Source organism: Dromaius novaehollandiae, chromosome 7 (genome assembly GCF_036370855.1).
Source record: "Dromaius novaehollandiae isolate bDroNov1 chromosome 7, bDroNov1.hap1, whole genome shotgun sequence".
Taxonomy (NCBI): domain Eukaryota; kingdom Metazoa; phylum Chordata; class Aves; order Casuariiformes; family Dromaiidae; genus Dromaius; species Dromaius novaehollandiae.
In genome coordinates, this window is record NC_088104.1 from 41,971,463 (window position 1) to 41,994,990 (window position 23,528).

The window sequence follows — 23,528 nt, forward strand, 5'->3', positions numbered from 1 at the left end:
TGATTTGCTGACAGAGTGACTCTCCTGGGGAGGACGAAAATAAGTTTGCAAGAACCATTTTGGCAGAGGAACCCACAATTTGTTACAGCGCGTGTCCAGGTGAGGGTGATGGAGTGTTATTTATACATGGAGGAGATGCTACTGATGTGTTCTGCTTATGTGGAAGCGGTTAAGCCCTGCTGCCTGGAGAAGCATGTACCTACAATAGGACAGGGAGAGATGGGTATGTGCCAACATATTGCTTGCCCCTGTTCAGAAACTTTCTTCAGCCTGTGAACATCAACATCCATTTCCTTCCACTGCTTTGTTGCATGCTGTCTCTGTCTTGGTTAGGTGTCTTTGCGCTCTGGCTTTCCATGAGTGTTTTCACCTTCTCAGCACAGATCTAGGAGCTTCGTGCTAGGGTCCTGGAGGCCTTTCTCACCTCAGTTCCTGCAGCACAGGGCGCAAGGAGCTTGCAGGTTAGGGGTAATTTCCTGCTTTTTCTGTTTTTGTGTAGAAAACCCTTCTGCAAGGTTTGTCTGAATTAAGTAGCCAAGACTGAAGAGTTTGGGCTTGGTTGTCAGCAAATGTATAAAAGGCAGTGAAAAAGGAGAGAGGATGTTACCTTCGCTTTGGCTGCCCATGAGAGAGGTCGGTGTGGCTCAGTTTTTCAGCATCTCTAGCCAAAATAAGGGAGTTCTGGGCAGCGAGTCCCCGCACAGGCCCTCTGATGGTCAGTACTGCGCAGGGAGCCACGTAAGGGAGCGATGGGCTGATGGAGAGCCCTCCTCTTAGTTCAGGCAGCACACACAAAAAAGTTGTGTCTTAGGGCGAAGAGGGCACTTGGTGGGACCTGGAGGAGGTCCAAGGAGAAGTGCTACGCAGTGAGGATGTGGCCAGTCTTTGCCACGGGGCATTAGGGCCAGAGAAGAGTGCCTTGCCCTGCTTTATTTAGCAGTGCAGGTGTACAAGGTGAGTCCCTCCATGAGAAGAGCTGCCACTGAAGTCCTACCCGTTATCATCTTTGTCTCCAGAAGCACCCAGGCAAGGTTAAGCACGCACAGCACGCACCAGGAGACTTCATGTGTAGAGACTTGGCCTGCAGAGCCTGCACCTGGACTAGAGAGTGGGCAGGGAAGGAGACACACAGGAGGGAAGTGATGTCCCCAAGGGAACATCAATAGGTCACTAGCAGAGACAGTGACGGCGTCAAGTTCCTCCTAAGTTCTGGCTGTATCCTGAGGATATACTGCCTTTCTGCTGGACTGAAGGAACACGTCCCTTGGGTTATAGGTATGTACTAGATGGATCTCATTACAAAACATGGTCACTCTTAGCAAGTCCGCGTGCCCTTATTTCCTTGTCATTTCTGTCTGTACGCAAGCTTTTGAAACTTTAAGAGAAAGCCATAAAAATCAGAATCTGCTCATGATAGAAACTCACAAAATCAGACGAAAGTCCCCACAAGAGCAGGCAAAACACCAAAGGCTGTCAGGCCTATCTAGCAAACAGAGTTCCAGTGAAGGTGCCCTGTCCACCATGCATTTACCAATCAGCACAAATTCAGGAAATGTGTGATGTAATCAAATGTATGATTTAACCTTATTCTTGACAGAGGATACCAAATATGAGTTGCATTTCATCTCCCAGGAATATGGAAAGGCAGTCAAAGCTTCCCGTAGAGATCCCAGTGCTCTTCACATGCAGTCTACACCGTGTGAGCAGCACTGTATTTCTTCTGCACAGGGGGTCCCCAGGTTTATTCTCTTCCAATAAACCCCAGGAAGTACATACTCTGCTCTTGCCCATTTCTGAAATTGGAAATACCACAAATAGGTAGTTTGAAGGAAAAAAAAATGATAGGGACCATTCCCACAACCAATGTAAGCTGCTATCACTCACTTTACATAAAATAAGCCATGTTTTAGCCCCAGTTAAAAATGTTTTATGGTGGTAGAGAATAGAGAAGTTTTTGGTGGTGGAGAAGTTTGTGTTTCTCAGAGTGAAGGGAACAGGAGCTGATATGCTACAAATAGAAAGTACCTGTGTCCTGCACACTGGTTTATTGGGAGAAATGGGCTGTGAGGGTCTGAACAAGAAGAGCTCTGAGCTTTTCAGGGCTCAGACTTCTTTTTACTGTAGGCGGTTGAGATTATTTGAAGACGATTGGAATAAGTTGTGTCAGAAAATGCTGACTCACTGAAACAGCCCAGGGGAAAAAAGGCCAATTATAGGAAACTTACTGTTTTTATATTTAAAAAGATGTGAAAAAAAGTTTGAAATGATCAGATGCCCCAGTTTTGTGCTTTCAAAAAGAACTGATTCAAACTGGGAGGGGAGGTGACACGTGATTTTACACATAGATCTTTATTTTGTGATTTAGAACATTTTAAATAAGACAAAATGAGGAGACTTTTTTTTGCCATATTCAGTCAACCTGCTCTGATTTGCTTTAAAATGAAAGGGTTTACAACCTTGACCTCTCATTCCCATTCAAAGGGGAGAGGGAGAGCAGAAACCTCAGCCTGTGATGGGAAACGTCCTTCCCTCAGCTCTCATCCTCGCCTTGGTAAGCAGTCACATTCAGGATGGGATTAAAATAGCCCTTTTCTGCAGTTGGCTTGTCTTCTGGGGGCTAGACCCCTTTGGGGCTTCCAGCCTTCACCCCTGGCTGGCGAGGGCTGAAGGCACCCAGCGCTTCTCAGGAAATTCTCCGCACCTTGCAGGATCAGGCCCGTAGACTTTGCTATTTGCAACTGCACCTTTAATTACATTAAAAAAAAAAAAAAAAGAAAAGAACAGAAATTTCATTAAAACGCATGGAAAATGCCAGGAGATGCAGGCAGAGGAATCCTTGTGCAATATTACCTTGGCACTCCTGCATCTTGTTAATTCAGGTCAGTGCATTTGTCTGGTTTCTGTTTTCTGCCTTGGGAACCAAAATGCTACAAAACCGGGAGTAGCGAATCCCCCGCTCAGCTCGAGTCTGCATCTGAGTCAAAGCAACTCGCTGCAGCCAACACGCAGTGTCTCAGTGCAGGGCAAACAGGGCGCATGGTTTGCAAGCCAAAGGCTTCGATTTGGCATTATTAGAAAAAAAAATGAAGGTTGTGCCGGCTGGAAGAGCCTCGTTTGGGGACGTCTGACTCATCGCCGGCACCGCTGATGTCCGAGGGCCTCCTTGTGCATGTGGATTATTCACCTGAGCCGGGTTTGCATTGGCACCGCGTGCGTCATTCCTTATCTCCCGGCAAGCACAGGCTGGCAGCGTGGCCGTCCGGACAGCCCAGCGATCGTGAACCCGCCTGCTGGGTTACAGATCAGGGCAGTGGGTGCCAAATATTAATGAAAGATTTTAGCTTGCTTTTATTTGACACGCTGCGGTTGATTTGCATGAGGCTCTTGTACCCTCACAGTGCTACAAGGAAAGCCGCGAGAGATAATTTTTGGTTACTTTTCAAGCTGTGTCATACAAAAATGAAATGTATTACAGGAGACGTTGAACGGTTATTATTAAGGATTTGGAAAACTGTGATTAAAAATGGAAACCTGTCCACAATAGTAATAATTAGATTTATTCGCTATGTTTTGCACAGAAACCACATTTTTTCTCCGCTGTGTTCCTCCCCCCGCTCCCCTAGAGAGCTCCCACCGTGATCTGGTGTTGAAGACTGGCACAAATCGGCCTGGCTTCGTTGCTTCAATGGAAACCTGGCGCTTTTCAGCAACGGAGGATTTGGCCCGCTCTGATTTTTCATAATAGCTTGGTAATGAAGTTGTTACAAGGAAAAATTAGCCGGGGCCGGTTAACGGGCCTTGCTTCGTTTGAGGCAGGGATGCTGCCCCTCGGGCAGGCTTGCGGGTCCGGACCCTGGCACTGCACCCAGAGGAGATGCCCTTTCTGCTGTGCCGAAACCAAATCCGCGGCCAGAGGCGGGTGTTTTTATCTCCTGCTGGAGCTGTGTGAGGGGCCAGCAAAGAGGAGGGGCGGGGTGGCTGCACGCTGCAGATAAGGAAGGAGAAGGCAGGTGGGAAAACGGGAATACTCTTCCATTTCATGGCCTACATAGTACAACGGCCAGTGGTGTGAGCAACGCCTGTCTTCCTGTCCAGAGCCAACTGATCTGAAGGCAGAATCTATCAGAAAGGGGAATTTGGGGTAGCAGGATCCACGCTCCCTCTGCGCTGCTGGTCTACCTGCTTTGGTTTGCTGCAAGTATTGGCCAAAGGGATCTTCCAAAAAATCTCTATGACTAAATGGGAAACACGGAGAGCTTTGCTTGGGTGTCTCCCCATTTGGTGCTCTTGCTGCTCCGTGTGAATGGCCCAGACCCCCCATGTGGGGTAGTTTCACCTGTACCTGGAGGACTTCTCTGCCAAATGCTGGTCTGGGTTTCTCAAGTGGTTTCTCAACCAATGTAGTAAATGATATTACCTTTCCTTGCAGATTCAGCCTAAGGTATCTCCATAGAGCATCAAGGCTAGAGGAGCACTGATGTAGGTCGTGATGTGGGGCAGATGGCTCCTTAAGAGTCTTAACAGTGCTTGGTGATGGGGCAGCCTTGGCTTTGGACTAGTTTGTGCACGCTTGCAGCTGCAGCGTTGAACCCGCAGGAGTCTGGAGCAGCAGGAGTGGGCCGGAGGAGCCAGGAGCCCCGAGGGACAGGGAGGCAGGCAGGGCAGAGACCCCACCAACACGGTGCACGCTCCCGCTGCACCCGACCAAGGAGAGCAGGTCCGGTCACGGTGCCCAGGGTCACCAACAGTGCAGAGCTCACCAGACAAGTCCCTGGTGAAGAGACAGGTCCAACATCAAGCTGGGAAGTCAAGTCAGCAAGGCAAGGTCAAGATTGGCAAGGGAGAGAATAAGGGCAAGAGCCTGAGCTTGAAAGCAGCCCCTGAGACATTGAGCGGAGCGTCTGGCAGCTCCCAGTAGCAAACCCATGACTTCTGTTATTACTGTATTACATGTGTTAGTGTTTTGGTGGATGCTTGAAAGCGCCGTTATTTGCTGTCTGTGTAACCCATTCTCTCCTGTTTGCTTTCTTCATCTCTGGGAAGAGCTGTTGGCGCTTTCCCTCCTTGCTCAGCACCAGGTTCACATGTGATCAAGCCAAAAGCAACTCTCCTAAATGCAGGTTAAACAAAGTGTCATCGCTCTTCTCTAGGCAGCAACGAGATTAGAGGAGACTGCGGGATAATTGGAAGCAGCAACAGTGACTGTGCTTGGCAGGTTCCCGTGTGATGCTATTTGGCTTTCAGGCATGCACCGTCAAACCGGACCGGACAGTGAGCAAACCGGCTGTGCTTGCGCAGCCTCGGACGCGCGCTGGTCCTGGAAGGTGGCATCTGAAAGCGTTTCCTTGTTTGAGCAGAATTTGCTGCATGTTCGGGTTGTGTTCAAGGATCACTGCCTGAGAGCTGGTTACTCTGAGGCCCGCTTTGCACCACTGTGTTTCTGTGAGCGCAAACACGATTTATCCTTCACGTAACATTTTCTGGGACAGGTTATTGCGTTCACCCGTGTGATACACCTGTGATGTTTATGCACAGGAGAACTACATCCTCCAGTGCTACAGATCCGTGCGGCTGCATTAGCACTGCACTTTACCCAAGCTGGGAGCCTCCCCTCCGGCCATGGGCTGCTCGGGGCACAAAATAGTCACGCGGTGGCAGGAGGGTCCACAGTAAAAGAGCGACTGCACCCGCTGATTGACTTCAGTTTCGCAGAGAAGAGGCTCCTAAGTTAGGCCAGCCCCGTGGTTCTCTGTTGCCTTATGTATTAGCAGGCAGATCACCACCGCGGGGTGGTGGATCGTTGGCTTTCCGTTTTGCACCATTCTGTTAGAATTCAAAACTGAAATCCCCCAAATAAGCTTATTATTAGGGCCAAAATTTTCCATGCCGGTAAAGTCAAAGTGGTGGTCAGTATAGAAGTGCTTGCAGACATGGCACCTTTTTATTGTCACATAGATAATGTTTATTGCTGTCTTTCTCTGTGGGTTTTGCTACACCTCTGTCTTTCAGTGTCATACCCACCACCGTCCAGCCAAACCATGGCCCAGAAAAAGCTATGCTGGCTTAGCATCTGGTTCACAAATGCATTTCTTTAGTTTTTCCTTTCATTTGGTGGTTTGCGCGAGAGCTTTGAGGGAGGAGAAGGGCAGACATGGAAATGTTTGCAGTTGTAGCTCTTGTGTGCTGCCTCTCCCAAATGCGTTGGTGGTCATAGGTGTTATTTCGTAGCTCAGGAGGCCTGTGGGGTGACGGTCGGGTGCTCTTTTGGACTACTCCGGGCTTTTCCAGCATCTTGTTTGCCAGCAAGTGCAAGGGACTGGGCTTGTCCCTCAAGCCTGTGTTCCCAAGAGATCTCCAGCCTGAAGACGGTGCAACTTCTGCTGTAACTTGGTGGAGCTTGGTGAAGGCGAAGAGCTCTATGTGCTTTCTTTCCAGTATAACAGGAGTGAGAATTTAACTCGCTGTGGGCCAATTTCCCCACATTATGCATCAAGGGGAGCAATGGGGAGGAGGTGGTACGTTACTGGCTCAGAAAAAGAGCACCCCATGTTGCATTTGGGTTGCAAAGGTAGAAATGGGGGGTGACGGTGAGTCTCTGACCGCTTCTTTATAGGAGAAAGCTTTTCTTGCAGCATCAGGTAGGTAATCTTGACAAATGACCATGGCATAACATTCCTGGGCTGTATTGATAACGTGTCCAATACGCTGTATTTTGTAGCTGCAAATTTCACCTGGCAGTCCCTGATTTTCATAGGCTTCTCGGATTAAATCAGCTGGCTCGGTTGAGGATTTATGTTGTATGCTCCAGGACACGATCTTGGGGGCAAACCGCCCCACATTTTCCCTCTTTTTGGTACTCCTGACCAAACAGAGCCATCACCAGGCACATTGCGAACAGGGTCACCCTGCCCACTGTTTTAAAAGTCAGTGCCCCTCCTTTCCCCCCGCTGTTCCAGTAAGTACAGTGGGACCCAAAACGAGACCTCCTTGGGCCCGCTGCAGGATCTCCGCTGCAGTGGAGAGGGAGCCTTTCCTACAATGATAGTGGTGGTGCCTTCAAACACACACTTAATCAGCTTTATCCTGAGATTAAAACCTTTCTGAGCCAGCAACGTTGTTTATTATAGCTGGCCTTCCTGAGATTGCTGCAGAGGAATAAAGAGGAGAACTTAAAAAATAAATAAATGAAAGGGTGACAATGCTGCAAAGCCAAACAAACAGAGTAACTTATGGTGCTGGCAAGTTCTCAGCTTGCAAGGTCAGCTCTGATTTCATTTGGAAAGTGCTCTGCTCCTTCTCGCAGTTTTGGCTATTGCAGCCATATGTGCAGGATCCCATCTGGAAATGCGCTCCCAGCTTTCGGAAGCCCGTGCATCCCTTGCACTGAGACCGCGCGTGCTGGCTGGCCGCGGGCATCGCGTGTTGAGCTTACGCGCGTGTCCCCAGCCAGCCATGGACTGTGTCAGACCCTCTGCGGAGGAGAAGACAGCCACACGTGAAACCGTGAAGCTTCACGTGCTCATGAAGCCTCCGAGGCCTGCCCAGGGATTTCTGCCCTCGTTTAGTTGCTGGGTTTTGCTCTGGTCTGGATTTTTTGATTGCATGTGTTTTTTTAAAACTACATATAGTTTTTGAGTTCAGCTTTTGTTGCGTGCACTCGAGAGTACAGGAACGCGTTTCATTTTCTAGATTAGGAAATGCTCAGAGGTATAATCAGGTCCTTCCACAGTGTTTAATTATCCGTAATTAAAGGCATCCACACAAAGTGCAGGATTTTCAAAGACTGTTCTTGTGTTACATTGCTAATGAATTAAGTAATTAATTGGCATTAAGAAAATACAATAGGAAGCATCAATCTTTTAAAGCGAAGCATTTTTTTTTAAGCGTTTTGTAAAATCTTTAACTTGTATCAGGTCGGTAGCTGCTCTAGTGTCTCAATCCCCTTTCTGTTTTCTTAGAAAATTTCTGAAGGAAAAAAAATGAATGAAAGAAAAACAAGGCAGGCGGCAGGCAGCACTCACTAAAGACTGCGGAAGCGCTCGGACATGTGGAAGTTCGTTTTTCGTGTGTGGTGCATCGGTTGCCTGTCCGTCCCCCCCCCGGCCGCCTGTTCCTCTGCGCAGACCGGGGCAAGACCGCTTCCCGGCCTCCTGGGGATGGTGTGGCGGTAACAGTCGCCGGCCTGTGAGCTGCTCAGATACAAGACCAGAGAGAAACCGGCAGTGGTGAATAATACTTCTACTTAGCGATAAGTAATTAAGACAGACGAGCAGTGTGAGGCTTTCTGAAATTTGGGGGGGGGGCAGGGAAAGAGAATCACATAAATCTACCATAAATTTGCCCGAGCCTTTCATCGGTCCTGGTCGCTACCTTGCAGCACAAAATAACTATCCTGTCCTGTCACTTCAGAATAATATCACATGGCATCTGCTGGCGTATAAAAGCCCGCATAGATTGTGGTAATGCATTTTGTAGTGGCACCCGGAATTATTAGCACAGGAAAGTACAATCCTTTTCCATTTGGTGATTTAGTTAAATGCAGCCATTCACATGCAAAACCGGCGCTGCTCATTTTATTTTTATTAGCAACCTGACTCTTTGTACGGTGCCATTAGAAAGCATTGTGCGAATGCCATGGATACCATTAAATTCAGGTTACGTGATGTGTCCTCAGAGGAGAAAAGTCTGGGGAGGAAACACGTGGGTTAAGGCTGTTTCCGCAGCTGGACATGCTGCGAGAAGTGGGAGCTGTGTCCCAGGAGATGAGTTTGTGCATCTGTTTAGGCAAGAAGCAGCGACCAGAGGGTCCTCCCTAGTTCCTTGCATCTTTGGTGGGGTTTGGTGAACTCATGTGCGCCACCGTGGTCCCATCAACCCTGCCCTGACCCTTCCGCCTCCTCCAAGTGAATCGAGCTGGGCATCTCTGCACAGCAGCCCAGTGTCTTGTCGGTCCTTTCCAAAAGCAAGTTTAGGCATTGCTCAGGGGGGATTTCTTTTCTCGAATCTCTTTTCCCTGACTTATCCCAGCCAGGAGATTAAATTCCCCAAGCAAATTAAGAAATTATGCTTGCTGCCATTGTGTTTATTCCCTTTATCTGTGTAATCCATCATTTATAAAGCAAGATTTGCGCAGAAGTGGAGGAGCCTGCTGTGCAGCTAGACCTGAAGGTTGGGGGTGGGATTTTGTTCATCGAACTTACAAGAAAGAGAAAAGGCAACTCCAAAGGCCACATCCTCTTGGATGCCCAGCTTGGCCAAACTGGTCTCCAGAAGTGTTTGGCCTTCGACTGGAAAGGGGACCTCTGGTGACAAGCTCAAACTCAGACTGCTAACTTTTAGGTATGTTCATGTGTGTTGAATCCCCCTTTCATTTGCGTCTTGCCTCCCCGTGGCCAGGCATTTCTGCGTCTGTCCTTACGAAGGCCAGGAGCTCCGGGAACAGCGGCGTCCTCAGAAAACCGCTGGCGCCCGACTTTCTGTGACGCAGAAAATGTGCAAATTGGGTTTGGGTCAAAAGCGGACCCGGAAGGCCCAACAATTCAAAGGTGAAACCAGGCTAGAAAGAAATCATTTCAGAAGCAGTGCTGTGACATGAAAAGGTTTTTGTTTTTCTTTGAAGCTCCACTTCTAATGCAACCTAATGGCCAGAGCGTTCATAGGAAAACGTCGTCTCCAGGTGAAGAAAAGTTTTGATACTCTCAAAATGTCGCATTTCATATCACCCCTGCGGAAAGGCATAAGGTGTTTTTTTTTTTAACCAAATGACACATTCCCACAGCATTACCATGATTTCAGTGGCGCTCTCGTTTTCGGAGGGGGGATAAATGTTCGTTCGGGACATTCCCGTTGAGCCGTGGCTTCCTGCAGCTACAGAAACCCTGCCACCCCTCGGCAGGGCGTTACACAGCAAATAGCTGCATTTTACCAAAAAATAACCATTGCCTAAACTGACTTTCCTAATAGGCCTCCTGTCATCGTGCATTAACCACTGCAGTTGCATTATAAGCAATGGTTTGGTTTGTTTCTTTTTTTAATCGAATGCATATTTAAATGGGGATTTCACATGAATATGTAGTAATGCTGCTGCTTTTTTTTTCTTCTTCTTCTGTTTTGCATTTTAGAAGAACTGTTTTATCCAAAATTGGCACAATCACAGTTTCCATCTCGTTTATGGCTGATGTAAAAAAAAATACATAAAACATCATGCGCAGCTGTAGTGACCAAGTTAGATTCAATTCTGGCTTTATGTTGATTTGACGTGCAGCCAGCTCTCTTCCATACATCATCCATGACTGCATTTAAGGATGAAATACTGTTTTAATTCTTACTCCAAATGTGTTTTTTTTTCCCAAAGAAAAAAGACATAAAAATGTTAAAATGGGCCATAAAAATCATTAAACACAGAGCACAACCAAGAGGTGACGAAGTTGGCTAAAAACTCAAACAATCCAGAAAATATAAAGTCCCGGTCACTACTCTTTTGTTGTTAACCTTCCCCTTTGAATGGAGATATCCAGCCAGAGGGCAGAGCTACTGAGGCTTTGGAAATCAGTGGATGCTTTGCCGTTTGCTGCAATAGTACGGGATGGTCCATGGCAGCTTCTTGCCCTCTCGGTGCATATTCCTGCACCTACATAAGTGCTTGAAGGTTCAGCCTGCGAAAGGTCCAGCTTTTTATTTGGAAGTCCTAGCTTTGGCCGTTGATTTAACCTGCAACCTTGTTGGCTGACATGGCGTGTGAATGGTAGCTTTATTAATTTATTTAGTTTAAATGAATCTATTTTATAGCTACTTCCCCCCCCCCCCCAAAAATCCCTCTTCTTTGCTGTGTTTGATGCATTGAAAGAATGAAAGTACCTCCAGAGTTATTAGGGTTCATTTTGCAAAATATCTATTTAGACAAGTTTTTAAAGGCCTATTACTTACCTGAAAGGTTATAATGACCTAGGAGTAGCTTTCATTGTCTGCAGTTAAAATCCACCTATATTTTTAAAAATAAATATTAGTCATCTAAAATTCTGTGCTGTCTGCAAAGAGATTTTTAAGAGCGAGTCCTTTTATATTGGTCAGGCAAATGTTGAAACATGCATTTCTTAATCAGTAGCTGTTTACTGCGATATTTGATACTGTTTCTCGTATTCAGTGTTGAATATACACAGTAAAAAATGTGATCCCAAAAAGGTCTATGGCTGCTTTATATGCACAGTGTCTTCCTTTGCAATGCTGAGCACCTTGCATATGCATTTTTTAACATAAGCTAAAATTTTCAGTGCTGATTAAGGTATTTGCACACAGAGAGCCTATTAAAATGAATAGGAATTCGGTGTGCAAATCCCATAGGTGACTTTGAAAATGCCAACCTGCATTTTGTATTAAAAGATGGGGGGAGGAGGGGGGAAATCCTTAAGGACAGATCTGTAGCCCTACGATTTGCTCTTCTGCTGTCCGAGATCTGATCTTGAGACAGGCCGAGCGTTGGCTCCTCCGTGACTTTGGTGCCAGTGGTTCGGCTTCAACAATGTATTTAATTAGGGGACATTATTCAGGCAGCAAAGTGCGCGGATTAGGTAAATTACAAATTTGATTAGCTATTAATCTGCATTGCGGTATTGCTCAAGAGTCGCCGCTGGGAAGGGGGCCCGCGCCGTGCTCGGCGCTGGGCGAACTCGCAGCTCCGAAAGGCAGCCCGCGGCCCCGGGAGCGCCGTGTCCCCGCAGCGTCCTTGCGCTAGCGGCACGTGTGGCTTCCGCGGGCCTCGGGCTGGCCCCGGTGATGCCGTGGCGGAGGAGCCCGTGTCTGGGAAACTGGGGACAGAGCTTTTGCAGCACCGGTTTTTGGTGGAAGTTCCTGAAAACGCATAAAGAAATGTCAGCATTTCCGAAATGGGCCGGCTTGAGCCGTGACCCAGGGCAGCACTCCCACCTCTGACCGGGGGGCAAATTAAGAGCGAGTGGGCAGGAATGACGGCTCGGCACGAGGCAGACGGCGGAGGCACTTTTGGGGCTAAACATCAGCAGATGCAACCTTGGGCTTGGTGCCCCTCACCGTGTCCTCCCGCGTGGCGGAGGAGGAGAGACCTGGAGATGTGATCTAACTTCCCGAGCGAGCGTCTGAAGTCTGCTCGCGCCCCTCTGCTCTCGGTCGCCGGCGGTAGACGTCACCGGGCCGAAACAGACTGCTTTTAAATTGCGCTCGTAGATCTTCCCTGCACCAAACCGTTCCTGCTGCAGTACTTAGCGATGCCTGGAGTTGCGTCTCCACGTCAAATTAAGTGACTGTGCTATCAATAAGAAGGAGTAATGCGGTGCAGTCCCTTCTGGACGTCTCCCTAATTCGTTTGGGGGACTGCCGCTCGTGATTAAGACTGATCACAAGCCATCAGTGAGATGCGCCGCGCGGTGCAAAGCGGTGCGGATTAAATCAGTCTGTGTCACTGGGAGCCAGACTGTAATTTGGGGACTCGAGCCAGTCCCCTGCACTCATCAGCCTCCAACGCGGCGGCTGCCGGGGCGAATCCCTGGCGGCATCTGTGGCCTCGCGTCTGCTCGGCAAACTTTCCGTACGAGCTACCCCGGGAGAACCGGCTGCCCCGGAGGCCAGGGGATGCCGAGAGCCCGGGGGGGGGAAGAGAGCGGGAGGGCGGCCGCATCGCAAGGACCAGCATTTGGGTCATCACTGCGTTTATCTGCGTTGTGGCTGCTTTCAGCAGAGAGGACGAGGTTGAGGCAGCCCCGTGGCGGGAGCTCTTTGCGAGTGAGCGACCACTGTCCGTCCTGGCGAGGGAAGGCTGGAGCTGGCTGAGACTTGACAGGAAAGCTTGAACAAACCTCCTAGTCTTGCAGGGAACTACTGAATGAAAACAAACGATCAAAAATAAAAATGTCAATGAGAAACGTGTCTTTTAAACACCGTGGCTCTTGCTTATATGTAGGCACACACACATATAGATGCATATACATTTCTGGTCCATGCAAGACTTTTTCAGACATGAATTTTAAAATGTTAATGTGAAAAAATGGATGCAGAGGAATTCCTGAACCTTTTAACACCAAAATTGTGAAAACCTCTCCTGCAGGCTCCCAGCCTGCTGCCCTTGCTGCCGGGACCAGCAATGCTCTGGCCTCCGAGATTGAACCCCTTGACTCACTGGGGGAAAAGGGAATGAAAACTGCAATGATTTAATTCCCAGCTGTCAGCGGTACGGCAGCACCCTCCAAAGCAGTGCAGGTTTTGCTTTCCTTCGCCAGATAGAGATGCTGCATTTCCAGCAGCCACCGCGCTGGGCTGGGCTCAGCTTCATGCCAGGGATGCCACTGCCATCGAGCAGGTCTGCGGCGCAGGCCATCAGCGGGGGCTTGATGATGCTGGTGACCAGGCTTTGCCTTCCCGCGCTGAAAATAATCACACGCTATGGCACTCGCAAGCTGCGCTGTGCCGCGGCTTAGCATTTGGGGTGGCAGATGGCGTGGCAAAGTGGTTCGCTGGGATTTACACCTCCAGCATCCCCAGGATTTTTTGTTTGCAGCATGGAAGCTGATGTGGCTCGGTGGCTTTGGGCAGCACGAGCTCGGTGCACCTCGGTCCCACCCTGCCAAAAAGGCAGCAGCATGTTGAAGGTGGCAGATTTGGGGCAGACAGTGGCGGGCAGGGACAGTTCAAACCGGAGGCCGACTTCTGCCGGATGCCTATGGAGAGCTGCTGGCTGCGGCCAGGCAGGTCCTGCTGCTGCGTGGCCTCATCTGGACCCCTTTGCTGATGGATGTGCAATGGACCTCGGCTCCGGGTGGGGTGTTTTCGCCTGGTGTGGGTGTTGGGTACCTGCGGGATGAACAGGCCTCCTCCAGCCTTCAATTCACCGTGTAGAACGTCAGCAAATGTAATTTTAAGTAAGGCAAGCCTCAGCGTTGGCCGCTGAGTGCTTTATATCTCGCCTTCTGCTTCACCCACTCCCTTTCCTCCCCCACACGAGGAAGGGGGCATTCGGTCTCGATAGCAGGCAGCAAAACCAAGGCTTTTTCCCTGCTTGACTCATTAATTAAAGCCACAAATTGAGCTCTTTGCTTGCAAGCTGAAGCGATCGCGTAAATAGTGTTGACAGAACTAAATGAACATTTGAAAAGATCCTGCAAGATCAGCATATGGGAGCGGCGTTAACCTCCAGAACCGGGGCCATTAAAAACAAGATGCTGTTTTTCTTCCCCCGTGCCCCGAGTAAAGAGTTCGGTCTGGATGTGGAAAAAAGTTGCCATTCAGCTGCAAGGTGCCGAGAGCCTGGGCCAGAAGATGGGCAGGCGACAGGGGATTTTTGGGTGCCTGATCCAGAGCCTGGGAGGTAAATGAGAAAGTCACTCTGCATGGTGAAAGCGCTCCTCAAAAACCAACATACAGCCCCCAAATCACTCGTGTGCACGGTGGAAGAGCTGAATTTGGCCATATTTGCTGGCGATAAATTCACCTGCCATGGCCCATTCCTGGACACGCTCCTGAAGCAAATTCATCAAGGCCTCTGTGTGAATGTGCGTGGGGATGTTTGCAGCTATATCCATACCTAAATGTTATGGAAAGATGGAGAAGGTAATTCCCACTCTCAGGAAACAGCACTTCTCAGTATCCTTCACAAACTGGATAGTGGGGCACCTCTCTCCTGGGTGATATTATCCAGTGACCAAATAAGCTGAAGTCTCTTAGCGTCATCCTTAATATCTCCGAAGGGATGGGGGGGGGGGGCTCTTAAAGGAGTGGAGGAGGACATAGGGTTATCGCTGGCAAATCTTCGACCGAGAGGAAAAAGCTCGGTGCTTTTGCTGTAGGGCAGTACAGCATGAGAAATGCCAGTGAAGGCACTGAGCTCTGTTCGGCGCGAGATGCTCTGCCGGGCAAAGCTGAATATCACAGTTGGCCCGAAGTGATTTGTGCTTGCTCGCGGTGCTTAATGTTTGATTGCCTTTTATTGCCTGTTTGCACATACAGAGCTAAACCCAGCGCTGCCGTAAGCCGCGGGCAAAGCCGTTGTGTTTGCTGAGCCTGCCCCAGCTGTGCCTGGGAGCAGAGCGTAGCCCGCGGAGCCGAGGAGCCGGGGCCGCGCTTGGTGCCGAGCGGCTGCGGGGCATCGGCGTGACACCGTATGCTCCACGCGTTGAAGAGCATTAAACCACCCGCTCCACGTTGTTCGGGAACGCAGCGTCCACCCCAGCACCCAGCCTAACCCGTAAGGGTTGCCAAATTTATTGTCACCGTTTGTGACCGACGACACAGATATATTTTCGTCTTCGAGCTGCATCGCTCCTGTCGTAACAGCGTCTGAACTTCCATAATATATCGCCATAAAAATCTTCACAGCCGTCTTAGCAAACAGCCCAGAGTGCTGTGGTCCTGTATAAGTATTAATTATGCTAAGCAAAGCAAATCTCACCATCACGCTGTCTGCGGGAGCAGCAAACTTCTGCCATCAGTCTCCCCTGGGCACGGAAGCAATGGTTGGTTATTGCCGTTCTGCTCACATCGTAGCCTTGCAGCCACGGCTTGAGCTGCTTTAGCAGAGAACAAGATGACAGCCTTTGCCCAGAGAAGCTGCTTGGTGCTACTGCTATTATAATAAATAGCTTTCTTGATGTGCTTGACGTCATCAAGGGTTTCTGAGCAGCCTCTTCTTTTGAATTAAAAAAAAGAAGATATTGCTGTTCTGTCCCATTCTTGTGACGCTTTAAATCAGTTCAGGCGACCCTGGTGGCAGCCCGCTCCTCCGAGTGGCACGAAAGCCCCGTGGGGAGCGCTCGGCACCGTCCTCGGTGGGGCCACCTCGGGGCACGTAGCTTTGGGAAAGCTCAGAGGTTGATCTAAGGCGGGGAGAAAAAGGGCAGCACTTCAAGGAGTCCGGTTAGATCTGCTGCAGATCAAAAGACCGTATTTTTTGCTGTATAATCCAGCTGGGACCTTACAGACTGCAGCTCCTTTGAGGAGCAGCGCAAATCCCCATAAGGTTCCCGAGTGCTCGATTTTTGTCCTTTTGTCACTGGATTAGCTGTCAGCTCTATACAAGCACAGGGGCACTAGAAAACTCCCCAGGGACGCTGTGCTTGCAACGAGGCGAAAACGCCGCTTGCTTGGGGCATCTATTGCAGAGCCTTTCGGCCGGCCAGATCCTCTCGGCCAGGGCATCTTTGTGAGGCCTCAGCACTTGGGTTTGATGCAACCTGCTCTGATTTTGGACAACCAGGACCCCCAGTTTAGAGCTTTAGATGGGAAAAACTGGGCCACCTGACAACGACTATGCTGGAAAAGTGGCTTTTCAGCCAGTGGGCATTTAAGCTGAATTGTCAGAAAGGGAGTGTGGAAATTTGGCCTCCTGCTTGACAGCAACAGTTTTATGGGGGGGGCTAGAAGGGGAAGAGAAGGTGCAAAATGGTCCATCCATTTGCTTTGTTGTTTTCCAAAGAAAGCATTTCATTTTGGCAATGCCAAGGTGTTTTTTTGGCGATAGCTCTAAAAAAAAAAAAGACAATTGGTCCAGGGCAGTGGTTGTGTTGGCCTAAATGAAAAGAACAAAAGCTCTGGCAAAAGCACTGGGTATGCTGAAAAGGCAACAAACCATCGCAGTGAAGGGCAAATGACAGCAGAGCCCAAAGCCAGCTTTTCATCTGTTTCGCTAAAAACAAGGAAAGAAATCCACTGTTTCTATTTTTTCCCCTTCAGTTTTACCTGTGAAGGTGGAGGCTGGGGCAGCTTGCTCCTCAGCTGCGTTCAAGTAACATTTGTTAGGTCGGCACAGGAACACTCCGTGCTGCCTCCGTAAGGGCTGGGTTTGGTCATCTCTTGACGTTCCTCCCAGCCTTCCATTCCTGTGATTTTAACCAAAATAGCTGGATTTTTTTTGAAATTTTTCCTTTGCCCAACTCTTTTGAGAGGAATGGCAGCATCCCAAGAATTTTCCGTCAGACAAGAGGTCCTTCCTACATCAATAGCTGCCGGAGAAGAGCGCTGCAGATTATTAGTGTTGAGTTACCATCTGGCAGAGCTGCCCTGGTCCTTGGCCAGGCCGGGACACCACGGTTGTGGGCTCTGCCCAAAGAGCAGGCAAATCTGCTCGTTTCTTCCCCAGAATGAATGGCCACCTTGGACCTCAAAGGCATGGATGATGCTTTTAGGACATGCCCCTTGTCTGGCTCCTCTTTCATCACGTCGTCCCACCCTGCATGGCTGCTTCCTGCTGCAGCTCCCTTCTCTCTCCATCCCATGGATAGAGGCATCTCTGAGGGCTGTTTAATGATTTTTTTTCCCAAACAGGGAAGAAGAAGAGCCCAAGGGCGCTAAGAGACATGGGGAGGAGGAGGAAGGGGAGAAGAACGGCCGCTTCCCGGTGCTCCCTTGCACTTTCGGCAGGGCTTAATTGGCTCGCAGGGCTATAAATCTTCCGTAGTTAAGCGCCAGGAGAAGGCTCTGGCTGAAAATCGTGTGTGGGTGTCGAGGCAGTATTGGATTCTCAAATAAGATGATTAACAGGCAGCCGGAGGGCAACAATAGCGAAAACAATCTTCCCCTTTCCTTGCCGCCCTAATCTCCAGAGGAAGCTTTTTGTTTAAATTTTAATGAAAAGGGTTTTTCTCCGGGAGTGCAGAGCAGGCTGGTTGCAGTCTGCCCATCCCCTGCTTCCCCAACTTTGGCAGGCGATCAGCTCATCCTATTTAAGAGGTGCAGGCACTTACTTCAACTTTAAATACAGCCAGCTACAATTATTGGCATTTCCATTGCGTTTGACCCCGGACTTTTAACAGCAGAAAATGAGTCCACCTGATGGAAAAGCCTGTTCGGAGTGTCATAACACAACAACATCCATCAGACTTCATGAAGCAGAGAATTGAAATCTGTTACGACTAGTGCAGGCAGCAGCACGGCACAGCCAACACGGAGACCTATGAGCCGTCGGAAGAGACGACAGTTTCAATAGGTTGCCAAAGAAATATCGCAAATGAGTTCACAGCCTTTCCGAATGGGAATGTGCCTTTCCGCAAGATGCCGGCTGCAGGGAGAAGCTGCAGCGAAGATCATTTACTAGAGATTTCCAAAGGGGAAAGGGCAGCAGCAAGATCGGCAGCAACTGCAAAAATCCCCAGCTCAAGACTTTTTTTGGGTTTTTGTCCCCCTGCCCCTCTTCGAATTCAGATAAAGAAGGGCAATTGCAGAGGAGAAGTGGGATCACTTTGTGAGTACCGAGTGATGTATGAGCAGATGCAGCAGCATGCAAAACAGAGGTCCTGAAAACAACAAAATATACTTGATGTCGTGGTGGTTATAACCAACCTCTACATGTTTAGCCTTGAGGACACCACAGGGCAAGCAGAAGTCTTGCATGGCATGGAAAAACATATCAGGGCAGCAAGCAGTACCTGAACTTCGGTTTTAGGGATGTCTCAGTGGAAGAAAGCTCGGGAGGCAAACACACAAACCGGCTCTCAACCTGCAGCGCCTGGTTTGGAGGCAGCCGTATGCTGGATGGTGACAGCAAGCCAGGGCGCTCCAGGACCTTCCCTGCCCTTGCCAAAAGGCATTTTCAACACACAGATACACACACAGATATATATATATATATATATATATGTATGTATGTATGTATGTATGTATGTATATGTGTATATGTGTATATATATGTATGTATGTATATGTATATATATATGTATATATAGTGCAGCATGTGTATAAACAAATAGTTTGGCTTTTCTGTAACTTTTTCCGTAACTTTGGTGGCTTCCCATAAACCTGCCTGTGGAACAAAAATCACAGCTCGACGGCACGTGGCTATATCTAGTAATGCCAAATTCTGGTGGAGCAGTCCTCAGAGGCATCTTGCCCAGGCACTTCTGTGGTGGCTTTATTAATAGGGGCATTAAAAGCTGCTCTAAAGCTGATCTGAATTTATAGAGGCATTTATTAAAGGGGAGGTCACTGAAACGGGAACAGAGTTGAAGCAACGCCACCCACCTTGCTTGGCAACAGCCTAACTTACCTACAGCTGGTTGTCGAACCAGTTGAGATTAAACGTACGGGCCTGAGAAGCACACTAATAAAGGCAGGATACCAGTCAAATTAGTGAGCTGAGATAAGGGGTTTTCTGGAACTGCAGAATACGGGATTTGGGCGTCGGGTTGGCCATCATCAGCTCAGCTTATTGCCAGCCTCACGGTGAGCCGGTGGTTCCTCTAAGGGCTGTAGCTCTCCGGAGCGGCCAGCGTGGCAGGGGGTTGCAGCGTGGTGCTGCTGCTGGGGACGGGTGCTTCGCGGGCTGGTGGGTCGGTGCAAGTCAGCGCAGGACCAGAAACGGCCCAGGGCGAGCTTAAACCAAGCAAACTATTTCACTTACCATTTCCTAATGGAAACACGCTGCAGAACAGCTCCAAATGTTAAGAAATGTCCTGTGAGACATCTCGGCTGGTAGAAACACGCGCTGACCTTTGAAAAGCCGCCGGGAGGAACCGCGCGGCCCTGCGGAGCGTGAGGCAGGCCGGCCGCTGCACACGCGTGGGGTAGCGCGTGCCTGGTTGCATGAGCGTGTGCACAGCCATGTAACTTCCCTAGGGTAGAAACGAAGGCGTAAGCAAGCCCTACTTCCCCCTTCAAACTGTCTTAAATCTTGTTTTCAGCACTAACGCCTTGCCGGAAATGTCATGCTTATACAAGCGCTCATCTTTCCAGTGCACCTCGTGCCGTAGGGGAATAGATTTAAAAATGCGACGGGACAGAGTGATGTTTCAAAGCCACACGTGAGCCACAAGACACACAAATGTCTTCTCGCTTCCTTGATGCCGTGAACGCGGCCACCCTGATTTTTTCCATATGCTGTTGTCGCTGACATTAATTCATGGCACTAACGAATGCAAGAGTAAGCGGGGAGGAGGAGCGGGTTTGTAGAGAAACAGCTGGGCGATGGGTGTTTGCAGGCCTTTTACGAGAATGGGAAAAATAAAATTCTTGCTGACTTGCTACTCAGCTTTGATATTTTATGATAAACGAAAAAAACCTACAGATAATGAGCAGATTGATGGAATCCCCCTTCCTTAAATCAGACCTGTCAGAAAGCTTATGTGAGAGATGAATTATTTTTGCTAATGTGACGCTGTAAATCGTTCACGGTTAACAACACGCAGCTGGTGGGGATCCTGGGATTACCAGGAGCTTGGGCACAGCCTGTGACCGCCACGGCCCAAGGGGGATAGGCTGGCTGCCGGCCACGCACGTCGGTGGGGACTCACCAGTTTCGAGCAGCCAAGCCCTGTCTGTGCCCTGATGCGCGTCTGCATCGTCGTATCCTTGTAGCCAGACCTTGCAAGAAAGGCAATACTAAATTAGTAGGCAAGTGATTAAAATAGCAGTGTCCTGTTGCCCCCGATGGGGCAACTGATCCCATTTGTAGGGGATGGGGGAAGAGAAACAGGAGGAGCAAAAAAAAAAAAATCGCAAGGCTATTTTTATTTTTATTGCCAGTGTTTCAGCTGGAGCACAGCAAGGGTGCCGGGCTGGGGCGGGCAGCGCATGACTGCTATAAGCGGTCGTATAAGTGTAGTGAGCCATGTCAGGCACCTGTAGCGTGCCCACACCTCCCAATTAAAAAAATAAACAAGTAAGTATTTGTTTCTCGTGTGTGTGTTTCCAGGTCCCAACTGCTTCGCAGGCACCACCATCATCCCCGCCGGCATCGAAGTGAAGGTGGACGACTGCAACATCTGCCACTGCCACAACGGGGACTGGTGGAAGCCGGCGCAGTGCTCCAAGCGCGAGTGCCAGGGCAAGCAGGCCCTGTAGCGGCCGGCCACCGCGGGGACCGGCGGCGATGGGGTCACCAGCAAAACCTTCGCGGGGCCACGCAAGCAGAGGGGGTTTGGGGGGGTTTTTTGGTTTTTTTTTTATTAAGGGGAAAAGCCCCCTCTCTTTCGCGCTCACGCTCTTTTCTCTCGCTTCACCTAATATATATACGGTCTCTCGATATCTACTCTGCTTTTGTAATTATCAGTGCTTGATAGGGATTCGGTGATCACATTTTTTGGAGCTGGGGGGGGAAAAGACAGATATAAAAAAAAAGAAAAACCTGCGCAAGCTCTTTCGCTGGTGACGCCTCCGAGACGCCGATGACTTCACTGGTCTCGCTTCCGGCAACGTGGACTGCATTTTGCAGGTTTTATTTATTTCATCCTTTCGCTGTTGTGATTTTTTTTTTTTTTAAGCCTCTTTCTCAGCTGGGATCGTCGGGGCAATACAGGTATGAGGGAAGGAATTAATTATTTTTTATAGTGTCTATTGAGGCTAAAAAATAAGGGGGGGCCACTAAGGACAAGGGGCCGTATAAATTAGAAGGGGAGAAGGGACTACAAATCGCAGCTGGAAGGTAACCTGCAGAAGGACTGAGCGAGACGCACAGGTATTCGAGCGGACAGCCGAGGAGCAAGCTCTATCTGTGTTACACTTTCCCCACTGCGTGGGGACAATAAAGTCGAAGCCACCTGCCCCCACCGTGACTCTGCTGAGAGCGAGGGCCAACGCTGGGCCGTGCGGGCAGGCGGGTGCAGCAACCAGCACCGTGCAAAGTAAAAGTATTTGAAAGACCCCCCCAAGAGAACAACTTCTTACCTTAAAAAGTGCGGCGTTTCTCCCTCGGCGTTCTCTTTATTTTGAGCCAATTACAATCTCGACCATTTAGTGGGCTCAGCTCATACGGGAAGTAATTTTGCCGGCTTATGTTGCGAATTAGTTGGTCTCACTGCGTGGCAGCTCCTGGGTGCAAGTGGTGGAGTCGAGGTAAGTAGGGCCCATCTGAGCCACGTCTCCTCTGCCTCCGGAGTGTCCGTGTTTTTGCCCAAATTATCCTGTGTTTGCTTCACGAGCCACGGTGCCAAACCTGGCCTTGCTGAAGCCAACGGCAACGTTTCCATTGACTTCAGTGACAGCAGGACTTGGCCACCGCACGTTAAAAGCAAAAATCACCCCCATCTCTGCCCGCAGCCCTTAGGGAGGTTTCCGTGCCACCTCCGGTGCGTGGCAATCTCGTCGTGAAAGCAAACGTCACGCCGCCGTGCCACCGCACCCGGCAGGACGTGGCTTCGCCCGCGTGCCAGGAGATGAGTAGCACCCTGGGGTGCTGCAGGACTGCCCCACCGCACGCGGGCAGGCACTCCCAGCGCATCGCAGGGGAGGTTGCTGGCCCTCCAAAAACACGTCGGCCCCACTAAACCAGCCTGGCCGGCCTTCCCTAAACGTGCCCAAAAACCATTCCCAGAGGGCCAAATTACGAAGTTTGCATTCGCCCTGGCATCCTCTGAGCACTGCCATGCCAAAGGCAGCAAGACCATGTAGTGTGTAAGGGGCAAACTGCTCCGCGGCAGCCACCCGTGTGCAACACGGAGGCCTCCCTGGAGCAGCCAGAGGGGCCGCCTGGGCCCTCCGCGTGTCCCATGAGCATCCCTATTCCTGGGAATAAACAAATAAAAACATGCAGGGCCCGAGCTGTTTCACGGCGGCGGAGATGCAGCAGCGCAGATCAGCTCCAAACAGCCGTGGCGGCGCGGGAAGGGTCTCTGCGGAAGAGAGCGACGGCCCTGCTGGAAGGCGAGGTCCTCGCCGTGCTGGCGAGCGCCGCTTTGCCGTTCCCGGTCGCTCCGCGAGTGGTTTCCCGCGCGGCTTCTCAGCACTGATGCCTCCCGGTCGCTCGGCCGCGGCTTCGAACCGATACTGTGAGAGAAAAGCCTGCGCCTTGCTCTGTCCAGGTGACCGCAGGAGTCCTTCAAATCATCACTCACGGTTTCTTTACTGCTTTTTCGCTATTCTCATTAGGGTGACAGGGATTATTTTGTTCAGCCCTCGGTCCGACACTCAACGGCGGCGACAGCAAATTCTCCTAGCAGCATCCTGCACTGAAGTAATCAGCGCAGTCGCCAAAGCGGGCTCAGTTTATGCACACTGTTGCCTTCGTAGTCTTATTTCTCCCCCATTTTTTGTTTTCCCGGAGGCCCAGATTCTTCACGGCGGTAGGATAACCGATAAGATTGGTTTACTTCTGCCGAGAATTTGCCTCCTGCAGTTTTAACAGATACCATTCAATAAGTCATCGTCATACTGATTTGCAAGCTGTTGCCTGTCAATGACTATCCGGTTTCAAAATCTTTAAACAATAGCGTGCCTGAAACTAGTGAGAAAACAAACTATACTGTAAAAAAAAGGGGTTCTAGAAACAATATTTGATGTGTAAAAGAATATATTATTAAAAAATTATTTTGTTAAATATAAAGTATGCGAACCAGCAAAACGCAAAATTAGATATTTGTGGTGTATTTTACTCTCCCGAGCTTCCATGCCCTCAAGGTCATAGTCCCTCGTCGCATCCTTGCCTTACGCCAGTCGCGGACTTTTCGGGGTGTTGGTGCGTGCTTTGCCCGAGCGCAGCAATGAGACGAGATGGGAAAGGTCGGCTTTGCGTCCAGAAATAGCTGCAGAAGTCCCTGAGCTGCCAACGGGCGAGGTTGGCCAGCGAGACCCTCAGCTGCTGT

The 23,528-nt window shown here is 49.8% G+C and overlaps 1 protein-coding gene across 2 annotated transcripts in view; it reads left to right on the forward strand.

Annotated features, from left to right (window-relative positions):
* The window catches only part of VWC2L (von Willebrand factor C domain containing 2 like), a 54,012-nt gene extending 30,715 nt beyond the window's left edge, over positions 1–23,297 (forward strand). For both annotated transcript variants that reach the window (XM_026120136.2, XM_026120214.2), the window contains exon 4: positions 20,645–23,297. In XM_026120136.2, coding sequence (XP_025975921.1) covers positions 20,645–20,793 — 149 coding nt within the window. In that variant the 3' untranslated portion in view covers positions 20,794–23,297. The remainder of the gene's footprint in view (positions 1–20,644) is intronic.
* Positions 23,298–23,528: the final 231 nt, after the last annotated feature.